This window comes from Platalea leucorodia (assembly GCF_965183815.1).
Source record: "Platalea leucorodia genome assembly, chromosome: 6".
NCBI classification, from domain to species: domain Eukaryota; kingdom Metazoa; phylum Chordata; class Aves; order Pelecaniformes; family Threskiornithidae; genus Platalea; species Platalea leucorodia.
In genome coordinates this window covers 256,557-273,553 of record NC_138828.1, presented here as the reverse complement: position 1 = coordinate 273,553, position 16,997 = coordinate 256,557, and the positions used below count along the sequence as shown (strand labels likewise).

The window sequence follows — 16,997 nt, the reverse complement described above, 5'->3', positions numbered from 1 at the left end:
TGTCAGGTGAGATTTGGCTGAGGAAGCAGCCCGGGCATCTCTGTCATGCCGGGGCCGGTGAAACCTGCGCTCCCCTACCCGGGGTGGGTGAGGACTGGGGTGGGCAGAGGGGGTGCAGGTGCTTTGCCCCCTCGCACCCCGTTTCCCACGGGGCGCGGGGGCTGCGTGTCGAGGGCTGCTGCTGAAACACTGACGTTGGACTTGGGGCTTCTGGCAGCCGGGAGCAGCCCCACAGCATGCAGCGAAGGGATGCTAGCAGGCGCGGGAAGCTGCGGGCGGAGGCTGGCGGCTGATATTAGGGTAATTATTAAAATGCAGTCACCCTGTTGCAATGAAGAGGTCTGTGCCTTGGCAGACAGCAGTCCGCTAGCAACCTCAGCAGAGAGCCTAATGCAAGTTAATCTAAGTGGCGTGGACTGACAAACCCTTCCTGTTCCTTTCTGGCCACTCTTCTGCAAGGAAATTAATAGGTTTGCTTCTTGGGAAGAGACTGAAGGCATTTAAAAAATGGCTTAATGTCTCTATTAAATTTAAAAATAGCATGTGGACGCTTCAGAGACTTTTAAGGAAAAAAGGTAAGTTTTTCAGCGTGTTACTCTTCTTTCATTTCAAAAGTGGTTTTGGTGTTGCTTTACTTTTATTTACAGCTGTTGATTGCATTTAAACCTTTCTGGCTACTGCTGTTGCAAGCGGAGCGGAGGTCATGCTGTACTGGCCAGCTGTTCTCTGAGCAGGACGAGAAGCCCAAAACCTGCAGCAGAAGCCCAGAGCCTCCTGCGGTCCTGCTCCCAAGGCAAGGGGCGGCCTCCGCTGCCCTTCAGCAACTGGGGATTTACTGGGAGCGAGGGCGTGAGACCAAAACGCTTCTCTTGCTCCTTCCTGCTTGTGGGTAGCATCTAAGTCTTCCATGCTGGTGGAAGTATTGCTCCTGCAGAATCAACGGCAGCAAGAGTACGCTCGCTGTTGTGACTTCAGGGAGGGAAAACTGCTGTGACGGTCCAGGAAGAGAAGAGAGGCTCAGGCTCCGGCTTTGCAGCTTGTCAGCTGCACCCGTTTCACCTGAGTGGATTTATTGTCTTGGCTTCAACAGCAACAGCACTAATTGCTGGACTCTTAAACAGGTTTTTGTATTTATTTTAGATAAAAGCTCTTCATATTGCCTTAAAATCTTGTTGCACACAGGGGAAAAACCTTCTGGGAAACCCAAGGGGGGGGCTTTCCTACCCCTCTTCTTGGCGTGCTGAGGGCAGCGGGGCATCCTGGGGAAGGGGTTCTGCGTGTGGGGACCGCGGGGAGGTCTGGCTGCCAGGAGCCCGCGGGCAGGGTTCTGCACCAGCCGCCTGGGTGGCCTTCGGTGAGGGACCAGCGGCCTCTCGGGCAATTTTAATCATGGAGCAGGCTGAGAGCAGGGCGGGTACCAGCCCGGCAGTGGGTGGCGTCCAGGATGCCAGGACATATGAAGATAACACGGATGTATGAAGTTAACCGTCCTAGGACACCAGCACGATGCCTCCGACCTTTTTGTTAGCAAGGCTAAAAATGGCACGATTGCACAATGTGGACCAATACCTACAATTTACCCTTTTTTTCTCTTCCATTTGCTTTCTGAGTCATCTTTTCCTGCAGGCTTTGCAGATATAAAAAGTCTCAGATGTTGGTTAGGCCAAGTACCGCATGGGGAGAGACGTGGTGCCTCTGGAAGCTCAGCTCCAAGCGTGATGTTCGCAAGTGCTGGAACAAATGTGAAGCCTCCCGGGAGAAGCTGACTTCGTTCTTGCTCTGCAAAGCTGGTGTTTCCCCCCAGCTGGCTCGCTTTGCCACGCGCTCCCCGGGCAGGCCGGGCCGCTGGCCGCCGCGGGCTGCACTGTTGGCCTGTTCCCCCCCAGGGCTGTAGCTGCAAACTGAACTTATCACCCGATGGGGAAAACATTGGCTTAAACCCCGCATATTTTGCGAAGTTGGGAGTTGGCACGGTGTGTCATCCTTTGGTTTGTGGGTTTTTTCTTCGTCTTCTACGGTGTGGTGCTGGGGTGAAAAAGCTGGAAAGGAATAATTGAGGGGGATTCCCAAATTCCTTTCCAAACAACTACCGCCTTCACAGGACGCACGGCTCCGTGCGGAGCTGAGACAGGGGCTGCAGGGAGCACGGTGGAGGGCAGCGAGCTGCTGGCCGTGCCCCAGCCCCGGGTTGTTGGGTGCGTTTGTTAAATTTCTGAAATGAGAAGAAGCCCCTCTGTCCCCCCTCTCCCCATCGCATCTTGTTTTTAACCTCTACAGCCATCTCTGCAGAAGCGCATCATTTTCCAAATCCCCAGGAATCGCTGCGGAGGCCCCCCGCTCCCCGGGTGCGGTGTGGTGCAGCCGAGGGCCCCTCAGCAGAGCCCCCCGACGCCGGGGCAGGAGCGGGCGGGCAGACGGCTGCAGACGCCCCTCGCTGTCCTCTGCCTTCCCGCAGCGCTCCGTTACGGCTTCATTTCCACTTCTCATAAGCGGGATGGCCAAAAAGCCCTGCCCTGGAACAGCGGCCGAAAATTAGCGCACCGCCTCTCTGAAAGCAGCAGGGAGCGAGGCGCAGCGGGCTGGGCCCGTGGCGGGGTCCAGCGGGGGCTGCGGGGGCTTGCGGTAACGGGCCGGGGGGAGGGGGGTGCCGGTCGGTTACTTTCCCCGCCGGGGTCTGCTGTTGCCGGCGGGGCGGCTGCAGCCGCGGGGCTCCCGGGCACCGACGCCTCCCTCCCGCCCTGCGGCCCCGGCCAGGGCGCGGCCACCGCTGCCCGCTCTGCCCCGCTCTGCCCCGCTCCCGTGAGCGGTACCCCCCCCGCCCCCAATAACCCCAAACTAATCCGCAAAGCACCCGGATCCGCACACCCGGATCCCGCACACCCGGATCCGCACACCCGAACCCGCACACCCGGATCCCGCACACCCGAAACCCGCACACCCGGATCCCGCACACCCGGAACCCGCACACCTCGATCCCGCACACCCGAATCCCGCACACCCCGATCCCGCACACCCCGATCCCGCACACCCGGAACCCGCACACCCCGATCCCGCACACCCGCGGCGCCCCGCCCCCCGATCCGCCAAGGCCGCGGCGCGCGCGGCGGGGCGGGGCGGGGCGGGAGGGGGCGGCGCGTGCCGCCGCCATGGCGCCGCCGCCGTTGCCAGGGACGCGCGATGGCGGCCGCCCCCCCGCCTACGAGGAGTACCTGGCGGCGCAGCTGGCCGACCGCGACCGCCGCTACCTGGAGGTCAGTGCGGGCGGGGGGCTGCGAGGGGCCGCCCGGGGCTCGCCGCCCGGGGCTCGCCGCCCGGGGCTCCCCGCCCGGCCCCGCGGAGGGCAGGCCCCGCCGTGCGGGCCTGGGGCCTGTGCTCCGGCCGGTGCCCCGCGGCGGCGGGGCGGGAGGGCGCTCCCGCGGGCGGGCCGCGCTCCGGGCGGCCGTGAGGCGCAGGGGGCCGCTGTACAGCCCGCCCCCGCGGGGGACCGGCCGCCCCGCTGCTCCCGGCGCAGGCCCGCCCCGCGGCAGGGCGGCAGGCGGCCCGGGGCTGGGGCCCCGGCGCCCCGCGGCGCGGCGGCGGTGAGGCCGGGGGGGCGCGCCGGGGGGGTCCGCGGCTGGGCCGGCCCGAGCTGGGGTCTGCTCGCAGGCAGGCGGCGGGGCGCGGGTGGGAGCCGAGAGGCACAGCCTGGCCGCCAGCCCCGGGGTGCGGCGGGAGGTGCAGGCGGCGGGGCTGGCCCTGGGGGGCCCAGGCAGCTTCAGGCTAGCGCTGCCCCGGCTCTCACCCGAACTGCGAAGAGGGTCTCGGCCAGCGCTTGCGAAGCCCCGTTGTCAGGCTGAGTCGTGCCGAGGGAGGTGTCCGGTCGAGCACGGCGCATCACCGCCGTGCTCGCAGGGCGCTGACTGCCGAAACTTTTCACCTGTAAAAGCGATAGCGCGCGTTGCTCGGTGGAAAAGGCTTTGGGGAAAGTGGCAGCAGGTTTTCTGCCTCCCCCTCGGAAGGCGGGCCGTACCGCTTGCAGGTTTGCTCTCGGAGAGCTGCTGCCTGGCCCCGTTCGGCTCTAAGCAATGGGGACCGAGCCGGGCGGCCCGGGAAGAGCTGGCCGGGCGCCGGGCTGGGCCGGGGCGGCAGCGGGTGTGCGGGGGGCTTTGCCCGTCGGGGCTGGCCAGGCGTCCCCGCTTCAGCTGGGGGAAAGGGCTCCCCCCGCCTGCGGCCCCCGGCGCGGCTCCCCCGCGGGGCCGCTCCTTTAGCCTCGGGGCTGGGTTTGCAGCCGCAGGTGCTGAAAGAGGAGCGCAGGTCCCTTCCCGGGGCCCCGGTGCGGTGCGGGCGGGGGCAGGCGGGCCGGGACCCGCGGGGCTGCAGCGGCGGCGCGGTGCTGCGGGGGGGGGGATGTGGGGGGCTGCCCGGCGCAGCGGGTCCCAGCGCCTCCCCTTCCCCCGGCGCGGTGCTCCGGGCGCCGAGCCCCGCGGGGCCCCGCAGCGCCGGGAGGCCGCGCCCGCCGCGCCGCCAGGGGTCGCTCTCCGCCCGCGCCGAGCGCGGGGCCCGGGGGCGGCGGGGGTCCCGGGGCCGCGTCCCCGGCGCTCACCGGGCTCCCTGCCCCTCTTCTCCTTCCCGCAGAGCGAGGCGGTGGGGCGGCAGCTGGTGGAGCTGGGCTTCCGCGGCTCCGGGGACGTGCTGCGGCGGGAGGAGTTCGAGGCCCGGGCGGCGGCGGCGGCGGCGGCGGGGCTGGCGGCGGCCCCTCAGAAGTAAGTGCCCGCCCGCCGGGGCGCGCGGCGCCGGGCAGGGGCCCTGCGGCGGCGGGGCGGCGGCCGTGTCCGCCCCCGGGCCTCGCAGCCCCCGCTGAGCTCCCCGCCCCGCTCCCACAGGCGCTGGGACACCGGGTGCCTCGCCCCGGTCCCGGGGCCGCTCCGTGACCGGGGCGGGGGGGGGGGGGGGGGGTGTGCCTGCGGGTGCGCGCTGCTCCCGCTTGTCCCCCCCGCCCTAGGCTCCAACGCCGTCGCAAGGGGGGGAGGCAGCGGTGTTTCTTAGCTGGCAGATGCGTTTCAGACCCCTCAGCGCCGCTGCTTGCGTGCAGAACAGCGCGCTGCAGCTCCGGGCCGCCCTTGCGAGGCTGCAGCCCGGGGGTTCGCGTGTCCCAACCCGAGAGGCCGCCGGGCTGGGACTGCCCGGCCGGCAGCGCCGCGGGGGCTGGCGGGGCCGTGGCTGCCCGCTTGTTAGGCTGCGGACCGAGCGCGGTCAGTCGGGGCCGCGGGGACCCTTCCCGGCCAGCAGCGAGGGGGAAGCTCGTCTGCTGCCCTGCCAGCGTTCCTCGGGTGTGTCCCGGGGCCGGGGAGTGCCGCGGGAGAGCTGTCGCGACACGGGGGGGCTGAAGCGCATCGCGCAGAGCTCCGTGAGAACCGGCGCTTGGGAGGAGGTTCCAGTGGCTCGGGCGGGATGAGGGCCTCTCTGCATATTGTTACAGGGTGTCTGCCCTTCCACGTGGACTGTTGGACTTCATTTCCAAAAGCCTTTGAGAGGAGAGCTGATTTACCTTCCAACAGTCTCCAATAAAGGAAGTTCAAGCAGTGCATATGCTTTTTCTTAGGCTATTGTTTTGTTTTGGCTCCTGCTGTCTCCTGCTTGTCACAGCGTGTGTAGCTACAGCGTGCACTTCCCACAAAAACTCACGTTGCACTGAGACTTCAGTGCTTTGCAATAAAGCTTCGTCGTGTCTTGTGCCTGGTTCCCTCTGCCTCTTTATTTTTGCACCTTCTCCGCCCTGTTTAACCAGCCTGCAAATCTTAAAAAAACATTTTGCTGTTTATTTTTCTGGTTTCTTCTTTTCTTTGCCTCTTGAGAATAATAAATGAACAACGCCTGCAAATAGTGAACTTTTTTCTGGTGCCTTGCTACAAGAAGCCAAATAACGTTAGTGCAATACTTATTTTGTCAACGTGGTTGGTGAATAGTAGAGCCACTGAGCAGTCTTAGTCTGCTGTGGTGCTATTCGCTTTTCATGCTCTAGTGAAATTATCATTTAATGATTTAACAGCGTGTATCAGATGCTTTTTGTAGCATTGGTGGGCCGAGGACATGTGTGCTGTGTAGTTAAGCTATTGCCATGGTTCCTGTACAATCCTGCATGACTTCTATTCCAGGCGTAAGGTGACTTTTCTTTAACTTAAGGAATGAAGCGTTCACGTCACTATATGGATAAATTAATTTTGCAAACCCGAAGGCATAATTACTTGAATAAAGACAAAAAGGACCGATTTTCTTTCGTACCTATTTAGACTCTCGGTGGCTGATGCCCGGAGGTACTCTGCAGCCAGAGGAAGCTGATGGTGACGGTGCTGATGGCATCAGGAGAGTACGAACTGAACTCAGACGGCTGACCGGTTGGTCTTGTGATGTTCTTGTAAAGTTTGTTTCTAAAGCACTGACCATTATGAATTACTCTTCTAGCGATTCCCTGTGCGGGGGAAGATGAGTTAAAATGAGCTGAAGCCAGAGCTGTCGGCGCAGTTGTCTCTCTCCTTGATGTCTTGAGTGGGTATCCTGCCCTGTTTGCCTTGTAGGTGGGGATGGCAGGGCTGACTCACAGGGTTAAGTGGCTTATTTTAACCGCGTTTGGTTGAGCGGATTAACCAAATGTCTGTGTCAGGCGTTGCTGCTGTCAGGGCTTCCCCATTGTCTGCTTGCCAAAATTGATCTCTGCTTTACTCTGAGCAGAAAAAGATTTCCTCGAGTTGGAGTTGGCTGCACAGGTCTCAGAAACTGTCTCTGTTAATTCTGACAGCCCAGGCTATTTTTGGGTACGAGAGCAAACCCCTTAGGCAGGCGCCTTCAGGATTTCTGCTTTGATGCTCCTCTCCGCCCCCTCCCTGCCCCGGCGGCCCTGTCCCACACAAAGGGGCAGACAGGGCTGTTTGCCATCCGCAGTCATCTTCTCCATCAAAGGAAAGCTATGGAAGTCCTTTAAGTCAGAGCTGGGGACGCACGGTGAGGGGTTATTTGGATGAAAACACAGAGGTATTAGCTGCTAAGTGGCTTTTTGTGTTCTCGTTGGGAAACAAACTCGGGTTTAATGGTTTTGGAAATACCTGCAAGTGGCTGATATTCCTAACAACGGGGTTCCCGCAGGCGGAGCGCAGTGGGCCCTCGGGCGCTGCCTACGCCGTGAGTGCTGCACAACAACAGCTTCAGGCTCCGGTTGCTAAAAAGTAGTAAAATAAGCCAACAGCCGTAATACTTATTGCCTCTGCTGCGTTTTGGCTCCGTGGTGTGCCACTGGGTATTACGCGTAGCTGCTGTGTTTGCTGTAGGCTTCCGTAATTCCCGTTTTCTTTTGAGGGTTCGTCTGTCAGCGGTCAGGTACACTTCATTCCCACAGGCTGTAGTAGCTGGCAGCCGTTTGGTGCCCGCCTGCCCCTGCTGCAGCTGTACCGCCGAGCAGTCAGGGAAACGTGTCATGTACTGGGAACGGAAAGCCAAGGTGAGCGCCTGGCAGGTGTCCTCTTAGCCGCAACAAAATACTAACCAGCAGCGGTCCTGTGGGTGGCAGCCCGTGAGCAGGACAGAGTTCAGTAGGTGATGTAGAGCAGTAGTAAAGGTGAGCACAGAGGAGGTGGTGATTCTCAGGATGCTTCTCTGGTTTTGTAGTTGTGGCTTAAATGTAATGGTCAGGGTTTGCTCAAGAACTACGTTGTCTTCTTCCCGAGTAGGAAGGCTCGTCTCGACTAATAATTGACAAATTACCTTCAGAGTAGCTACGAATTGCACCACATTGCAAATCTGCTTCTGATCAGAAGGGCCAATATTTGCCCTGAAATGTCTAGAGTGGTAGTGTGGTTTTCCTCGGAATCCTTACCTCCGCCTTCTGAACGCCTCTGGCACTCGGCAGGACTGGTAGGACTTTGTTTACAAATGGTAGAAGTAAGTTGAGTACGTGTTGCAGAAAATGGGTCTGGGCGGGCTGGAGGCAGTGCATTTATTTCCTCTTTTGGACTCTCTGTGAAGCAGTCTTAAACTTTTCTGGTCTTAGCGTCACCTCTGAAGTCAAGGGAAAATGGATAGGGGAAAATGAGTATAAGTAAGACTCGTTCCTTTAAAATACTTTGTGCTTTTCCACAAAAAGGGGCATTGTCAGAGAGCTGGGTTTTGGCCTTTTCTTTTTGGTAAGAACAAAGAAACGGGATAATAAAAAAAACAGCAAGTGCAGACTTTGAGAGGCAGATAGAAGCACAACACGCCATCTGTTCTTTGTGACAAGGATGCGTGGGTGTTTCTTTGGGGTCTGAAATGAAGGGGCTTGAGCCCAGGGTTGTGTTGTATTTCTTTTAACAGAGGCAAATTGGAAGTAAACTTTTTTTTTTTGAATTGGGTCATCTCTAAATGAGTGCAAGATTGTTTATTCTTTTGTTGTCCAGAGTGACAGAGGTGGAAAAGTCTCACGTTCCTCAAAAGCGTCCTGTAACTTGCGTAGCACTGCTGTTCAAGAAGAGCTGTGTTTCTTCAGCTGAGCATGCACAGAATAAGTAACTGGTTGACATCGGGACAGGAACCAACTTACTGTCAGTCTCCCAACTGGAAACAGAGTATTGCCTTATGATGCTTTAAGCTCCTCTTCTGATGGAACAGTTGGAGGCAGCAGCGGCTGGGAACTGCCTTTGTATTTCAAAGCCTGGATCCAGGCTGCGCGGACGTCTGACACCTATACGTCACCCGTACGTGGGCTTTACTGGGGCGTTATTGTGGCCTGTGCCTACCGGGGAACTGCACTGCGCTGGCACGGATTTGAAGTGAGTTCTGAATGGCACATGAGTATTTGCTCTCCGCCAGATCGAGTACCAAGCAACACCAATGAAACTGTAAATCACTCCCCTTTCAGCTCCTGCTCTACTGCTGTCCACGTTGAAGAGGGGCCTTTGGTGCTGTCCCGGTCCCAGGCACGGTTTCTGTAGCCATGAGTTGTCTCTGCCCCCTGTGCAGGGAATTGCTAAAGCCTGCAGTCGGAGGAGCAGTGGCTGAAATGGGGAGGATGCTTAGGATAGGGATCTCCTATCTGCCTCTGCTTCAGGGTTTTGGTGCCTTACCTGATGTAACCAGGAGAGGCCTCCCTCTACTTGAGATTCGCAGCCCTTGAGCTCTCATCTGACTGCTTAGTAGTATGAATAAACTATGATACGGGGGAAAAAACAAACCCAAACAAAAGAACTGGAGCTGTCCTCGCTGAGGCTTTCCTCTGGAGGAAAGGCTGCTGCTTCCATTCGGAGGATGAGGGCTGTCCTACTCAGGCAGGTGTCAGAAATGCTTCCTAGCTACCTCTGTGCAGGGATATTTGCAGCCCTGTCCCGGGAAATGCAAGAACAATGTCCAGCTACAAGCACGGAGTGCTGGATCTTCGTCTTCTGAAATGGGTCCGTCTCACATGTGAAATACTGAGGGTTTTGTTGTTGTTGTGGTTTGGTTTGGTTTTTAATTTTAACTTTTATTTTTATTTTTGGCCTGGGGGGAGTATGAGGGTGACTGGTCAGCCCAGTCAGGATGAGTGCCTGAGAAGGGGAGGGTGTCCTGGGTTCCAGCATAACTCCCAGGGCTGCTTTTCTGTGGCTTAATACACCAGCACTGGCCTTTGGAGCAGGGACAGGAGCGCAGAAATATTTCTCCCGTGCAAATGTGGGTGGGAGTGGAACAGCAAATGGGCCTTTGCTCCAGGGCAGTAGAAAACCTGGATTTAAGTTCCATCAGCCAGGGGAGGGAATGAAACCCTGGTGCCAGCCGTCCTGGGAGTGCATCTGAAGCCGTTGGACAGATGTTACCATCTTCTCTTTTATCTTTTGCCTAACATGATTCGGGAGGCACCTTACGGTCTGCCCCTTTATCAGAGAAAGCAGCAAATGAAGCAGAAGGGGGAGCTCGTTTCATTTCTGCAAACTCTAGGCTTGAGACAGTTGCCGAGCAGTTTGCTTTCCCGTGTTCTGCGAGCGTCCTACCGAGCGCAGTTAGCTCGAACCCGTCTCTCTTTGGCACCTGGTCCCTTTGGGCTGCTCCTCCCTGGGTCCTTTGCTCAGGAGGTGTGGGCTCAGAAGCACCTCTGTCTACTGCACGTGTTTTTATGCGTGCAAATGTTTCTCTTAGAAAAGCAATCAGGTCTAATTAAAACGTATTCCTTTTACAAACCATGTGGAAAAGAGGTACTTTGGTACGTGGATCAGTAGTAGGTCTTTGGCTGTCGTCTCTTTCTTCAGTGCGTTCTTAAGCAGGCCACTGAAACAAAACATGAAAAGCGAGGGAGGGAATGTTGCTTTCCTTTTTTTAAGTATTGCATTGGATTTCAGTATTGCAAGCGGTCCCACTGAAATATGATGGAAAATGAAATTTCAGGACTCTGCACTTGATGGTAGCCTGGTTCTTTTGAAGTATTTCAGTGATAGGAAATGCCAAATCCCAAAGCAATTATATGTCTATATTGTTAAGTGCAGATTCTTTAAAACAAAATCATTAGTTAGGGGTTTTTGCGTGTGTGTACATACGGTCTAAAGGCTTTTCTTGTGTACAGAAAGAAAAAAAGAAATCTGCTGAAAGCAGATTCAGTATCTACGATTTGAATTTACAGTTTGATTCTTCCTTCAAATCTTCCCTCTGGTTCTGGTGCTCGAGTGGCTCTGTACCCCGGGCAGGCCTCACGGACTCTGCTGTGACTGCGGGGAAGGCTCTCCACCGCTACAGGGTAACCTGCGGATCGACGTTTCTTTGAGAGTGCCTGCGTTGCACGAATCGAGTTGTGGCTGAGTGTTACAGGGATGCTCCTGCCGAGGGGGGATGCGGCGAGGGCTGAATCTGCTCATTCTTGAAGGAGTGTGGGAAGTGACCTTCTCTGAATGCACCTAAGGATCTTGGAGGAAAGCGGCATGAGAGTGGTACTTGCCTTTCACATTAGAGCTCATAAATTAATTTCAGCTTTGGCACGGACTATACCTTCCCTGAGCGGAGAAGGGGGAAAGGCACAGTCTGTACGAGCGAGTGCGTCCAACTGCTTCCGTGGAAGGGTGTGGGGAGTGAGCGATGCTCTCGGTTTGCTGGGTGGGCCAGCGTCTTACAGCCAAGGACGGGTCGAGGATAGCTCTTTTAGACACTCGTGGCTTTTTAGGTAGCATGAAAAATATGGAGTGAACCTGCTCATTCCTAGGCTGAAATGCTGAAAGGTGCTAAAGGCAGCCGGGTGCCCAGTTGCCAGTGAATTAACCAGCTAACTTCCTCCGAGGCTTTGAAGAGCCAAGTCCCCGCAGATGCGGCAGAGCCCCTCCTGGTTTTGTCCCCCGCCAGATCTCCCCCAGAGCTATTACTAAGCTCAGATAGAATTTTTTTTTTTTTTTCCTGTGATGTTATGGAAAAAGTATGGTTAATTATATTTCATATCAACGTGCCTCTGCGCTCTTAGCACTTGCTGGGACTAGAGGCCAAACAGCTTGAGTCCTGTGGCTGACAGTCTGCTTTTTGGCTCAAGCAGAATGAGTAAGAACTGGAGAACGTGCAAGAAAATCCATGGCAGGAATATCTTAGAGCTTTTCTTTTCTTCCCTCTTTTTATAAGCCCATAATGTGTAGATAGATTTAGATTGATATCAATGTTGGAAGGCTTCTCTGAGCTGAATTTTTTGAAGCTTGCACATGTCTCGGTAATTCAAGATTGGGTAAACAGAGCAAACTGGAACAGCTTTAAGAATGTTTCATGGTGGCCCTTCTGGCCCGGGAAAATAGCTTTTTTGGACATCTTCCTGTGCTCTCTGTGTTTCTCTCCTCCTTCTCCGCCCCCTCCCTTAGAGTCTTTTAAACGAGTACCTTCGTGGGAAGGGGAGGATGACCCATTCCTGACCCTAAACCGAATAGCAGGATTGAGACTGGGTTTTTCCCCTCTCTGAATTTTTACTGCTTGTTTTACTGTTAAAATAGAATAACACCATGTTTTTATCAACAGTTCGGTGCGAAGTGGCGCTTTCTCAGACTGGTGAAGGAAGGAGATAAATGCAACTCCCACTCTTCCTGGAAGACAGACTCTTTGACAGTTGATTGCTGATGATCTAGAGACCTGCTAGTTCTTTCTGCTTCTGTCCTGATTTGAAAATCCTGAGATTCCGCCACAGAAAGGAGCGGGCTTGAGACTTGCTTCTTACCCACAAAGTGATAATTGTGCAGAAAGAGCTAGGAGATTAATTAGTTGGTTAAGTTTTAGAATGGTGTGGTTGGTAGCATCACCGGTAGGTGCTGATAATCCTGGACTCTTTCCCTTCTGATAGTTGAAAATTTTCTGCGTGTCCTGTTACACGTTGCCACCTATGTCTGTCTCTTGGTTAGCGTTTTTCCACACTCTCGGCCAGTCGGTCTCTCTTCAGGGAAACAAACCCTCTTTCACCTGCTTCCAGTCTTCGTTTCTGTGCAAACAGCGACTCTAAATCTGTAAATGGTCATGTAACCATAATGCCACTTCTGTATTTTCTTGTATGTTCTAGTAAGGAAAAAAATAATTGCTGATGCTTTATTGACTGTCCTTATTTTGGTTTAAGTAGCCCCAAGCTGAGTGAGATAAGGCAGGCATCCGCAGGCTTCTTGGGGGTTCCACAGGCCTAAGTAGACACCCAAATGAGCTCCAGTCGTTCTTTCCGGGCTTTGCCCAAACTTGTGATGGATACACACTCAAATGAAAAGGACATAGAAGGCCATCTGAGACTGTAGAGATCTGTTTAGTGACCAGTTTCTTTCTGCTTCCCCTTGTGTGTCTAAGACCGTAGGAAATGGGTATGCCAAGTGGCGTCTTCAGCGTAACCCTCTTGAACAGACAAAGCAATAGCTTCCTTTCTTGAGGGTGGGCCTAGGAGACATTTGGGTCATCACGAGCAAGAAAATGATGCGTTTTTGTTTCCCTCAACAGACTGCTCGTGGTTGTGTACGATGTATAAAGTGAGATGCCTTGCGAAATGTAAATGAAAATTCCTAAACCTGGCAGGGAAACAAACACGCCTATATAGATGTGCTTGGCTGAAGATATAACTTTAAGGTGTACGTACTAATACTAGGCACGTGAGTACTGAAAGTTTTGGGCTGCTTTGTGCCTTTGGTCCTTCAGAAGTCCGGCGGCAAGGCTGAAGGAAGGAGAGAAACCTCGACGGCTGCAGGCAAGGACAACGTGTTGTCTGTTTTAAATAGTCTGGTCCAGAGTTGGGAAAACTGGAAGAACAAGATTTCTCCATCTTTCTGTCCGTGACTGGGCAGAATTTTAAGATGGTACTGCAATGAGCTCTTTCTTTTGTGGTTTGTTTTTTTTTCTGTTTTTTTAATTTGTTTCGAAGCGGTACAGTGAGGAACAAGTTGATAGGTCCCATGATTTCCGACTGACTTTTCACAGAAATAAGCGTATGTGCATGCTTTCCAGCAAATCAAAATATGACGTGGAAAGAGTAAGGAAAGATTTCCAGCCTTGGCTACGCAGGCCGTGACATAGGCTTCTGAAAAAGCTAAGTAGCTGAACAAATACCTAATACAAATTTTGAGCGGTATGTGTTTATATCTGGGGACCGTTCAGTTTTCCGTGCGTGAAAGTTGTCCCCCAAGTAGCAAGTAAACCTGAGCGGTTTTTGATGATTCCAAGTGTTACGTCCTTCATGTTCTTAATACGATATTAAATGCTTTTTGAAGAGGTCCAGGTGTGTTTGGGTAGCTTTCTACTCTAGGCAGTGAATTTGTTACACTAGCAGAAATGTTTTTTCACCTGCAAGTGTGTTGCAATAATCAACATTCTTTGCTTAAGAATAAATTGGTCCTCATCTTTTTACTTTTTTTTTTTCCCTTTATAAATTGTGGACAGTTTGAGGAAAATATTTGGAATAAATAAATGAAATGTGTTTAAGTAGGTGCTGAAAAGTATTTCCTTTCTAGAGGGATGGTTTGTTATTTTGCTAGTAAACTTCAAGCAAATGAAACCGGAGTCCGGGAAATGGATTTGCCTGTGGATTCCTGCAGTTCATAATCTGCTGGTTCAGGTTTCCTTTGGACTAGATAGGTATTAAAAAAGTGCAAACTCGAGCTAGGATGAGCTGAATACCTAGAGAAGAGAAATGGTTTAAAAAGAATTTGATATCTGTTTCTTTTTAGTATATCTTTGCCTAAGGCAGGGATGCTCAAACGTCTGCACCTTCTTCCAGCTGCTTCCCGCTAATGTGCCATGTGAACACGCATCTTCAAAGCGCTGAAATTCGGGTGTTCTATATGAAGTGAAAAACAAAGCAGCTTTCCTCCTCTGAAGTATATCAAGGATTGCAATCTTTTGCAAAACAGTAGTTCTGAGCTGAAATAATTCTCTGCACCAAAGGAAAGTGAGAACCGCAGGCCCACACTAAGGACTAGACAGAATTTTCTGCCTGGCCACCTCCAACGCAGTGGATGGCAAGTCGTGAAAAAGGTCTCGTCAAGAGCTCTGTTGTGGTAAGGACGCGGCTTTCACAAATACACGTACAGAAGCTGAAGATCTGCCAAGGCTACTTGCTTAAATGTTTGAATGTCTGGCTGTCTTGGCTGCACAAACCCCAAATTTCTTTGGAGTGCTAATCTGCTTAAGGGTAGCAGGAACCTCAGCGTTTCATGTTGAGAGGTTTTTGATGCATGAAGCTTGATGGTATGTGTGCGTCCTCGGTGCGCGGGAGCTGGCGCCCGCTTGGGGCACGTCCTTGTGAAGCTGTAGTAGCCAGCATCGCCGGGTGCCTACCCAACATCTGGAGCGCTGGGGCTGAACAGTGCCTCCTCGTCTGCCAGCTCAGTCTGTTGGTTAGTGCTGCCTACTGGAAGAGCAATTGCGTCATATGTTTGCGTGTCTTCCAGACGTAGAAAACATCTCTTAATGTAGCTACGCGTGCTTTTGGGAACGTTCGCAATGCAATTGTCTAGTTCGTCTTTTAGGATCTGATTCTGCTTCGAGACATTTTGGTGTGTTTCTTAAACTGTCTGCGTATGAGTGACCTGCTAACAAGGGCACGTTTTTCTCCGGCTTACGCCCCGGTAGAAGATTGCAAAGTTGGTGGGAACGGCGTGAACTGTCAGCTTGGACTGGCTCGCGTATGGAAGACGCGTGTACCAAATTATACCGTAACATCAAAATGGAAACTATTTGTATGGGTCTCTGTAGGAACTTGAGACACCAAGCCCCACAAATACACCCTATTTTCACACAGTATCGTTCTCTACACTCAAACCCAGGTACCTGAATCATCACAGAATTGGGTACGTTAGTTTCAAAAAGGTGAATGACAAGAATTGTCTGCATATCCAAGATGTAGCTGCGTGCAGGCTTTTCTTAAGCAAGCATCAGGTTTGGCACCAGCATGTGGATTCTTACTTTTAGCTTAGTAAAAGAACAAGGATACTATGATGAACGATTTTAAAAAGAAACCCAAAACTTGCTGTTAAAGCCATTTTGGAATAAAAACGAACAGGAAAAGCGCAGCTAGGGTATGTGTGTGAAACCATTGAACTGGAGTAGACGAGAGCCGGTAGCAGGTGGTTTAGGAGCTCTATTGATCCCAAGTTTTGTGTGATTTTCTACGCAAAACAGCGTGAGGAGAATTTTCCTCTAGCGGCTAGATCTTCTCCTGCCCTTTAAACGGCAGTGCGGGGAGATGCTCTGTAACGCTCCCGCAGGGCGCTTGCTGCTGTTGGAGTGCCAGCGCGCCTGTCCTCCCGTGCTGAGCGGTGGTTACAGCCACCCGCTGTTTCCCGAGTCAGAGGAGAGCGCTGGGCAGCAGGGTGTGGGTTACAGCGGGGTTCTCCCGCCTTCCCACGCCCCCGCTGAATTTGGCCTAGTCGTGTCGCTTTCCGTTGTCTTGTCGTATCCTTCTTCTTCTCTTTGGATCCGGGCAAGGATTGTGTGATAAAGACAGTTTCGGTCTGGTGTTGCGTTAAAAGCCCGGGATCTCAGTGTGCCCTTTCTGTGAAGGCGGGAGGTAATTGAGGGATTTAAGTGTTTGGGGTTTAGGGAATAAATCTGGTGTTTCCAAACACTTCAAATATTTCTTTGAATCATGTCACAAAAGATTGCTATAGAAAAGCCACGTTCCCTGCTACCTTTCTTTGCTAAATAAAGGTAGGAAGTTGTCTGTAGCATTAATGCTGTGCTTCTCTTCTAGCAAGGCAACTTAAATTCCAAAACATTTTTAGCTGGTTTCTTTGGTGTTCATGATATTTTGTTAGTTATGGTATTTGCAGGCTAAAATCGTACTTTTTTTTTTTTTGAATTGCAATTCAGTTTGGTAACGGGAAAGCCATGATGCATGAATGTCCGCGTTACATCAGGATAATACGTTTGTAAATAGCTGAGTTGCACATTCCTTGGACTCTTAAGGATGCGGTACACAGTGGCCAGCGAGTTCTTTGTTTTAGGTTGGCTTTGAAATAACAGTCTAAAACTGGTATGAAAACAAGTAAAACAAACAAACAGGACTGACTTGGAAGTGGTTGCAACGGCCCAGACTGTGTGTCACAACCTAGAGATCTCGCTCCTGAATGATAGTAGTCACTTTGAAGCTTATCGTTTAATCTGTGAAGGTAGGATTTCTTTTTTTTTTTTTTTTTTTTTCCACCATAGACATCTGTTTATATTTTTCTGCATTGATTGTCCTTTGGCCTTTTATTATCCAGTCACAAAGTTTCACCAGGTCATTCTGTAACTTGTTGTTAGGGTGTCGGCCTCGGCCCTACACTGAATAATTTCCGATCGTTATCAAGCTTTCTCTCCTAATTGCTCTTTCCCTTTTCCCTAGGTTTAACAGCACACCTCCAGCCACCGCTCTACTGTTGTCCCTTTGTTTAAAGGATAGAAAATAGAGGGTAGAAGTAAATGATGGATTTCTGCAACACATCCTAGAAAGGGCCTTTCATCATAGTCCGCTACTAGCTTGTTTCCTTAGAAGCCTTCAGCGATGAGCTTTCAAAAATCCAGGTAGACCGTGTCAACCAGATCGTCTTTATGCATAT

The 16,997-nt window shown here is 53.1% G+C and overlaps 1 protein-coding gene across 1 annotated transcript in view; it reads left to right on the top strand.

Moving 5' to 3' along the window:
* Positions 1–4,064: 4,064 nt before the first annotated feature.
* CFAP299 (cilia and flagella associated protein 299) overlaps positions 4,065–16,997 on the top strand; it is a gene marked incomplete at its 5' end in the record, with an annotated part of 220,059 nt that continues 207,126 nt past the window's right edge. Inside the window, 2 exons of the mRNA XM_082315025.1 lie at positions 4,065–4,131; positions 4,508–4,742. Of these exons, the coding sequence (XP_082171151.1) occupies positions 4,065–4,131; positions 4,508–4,742 (302 nt within the window). The remainder of the gene's footprint in view (positions 4,132–4,507; positions 4,743–16,997) is intronic.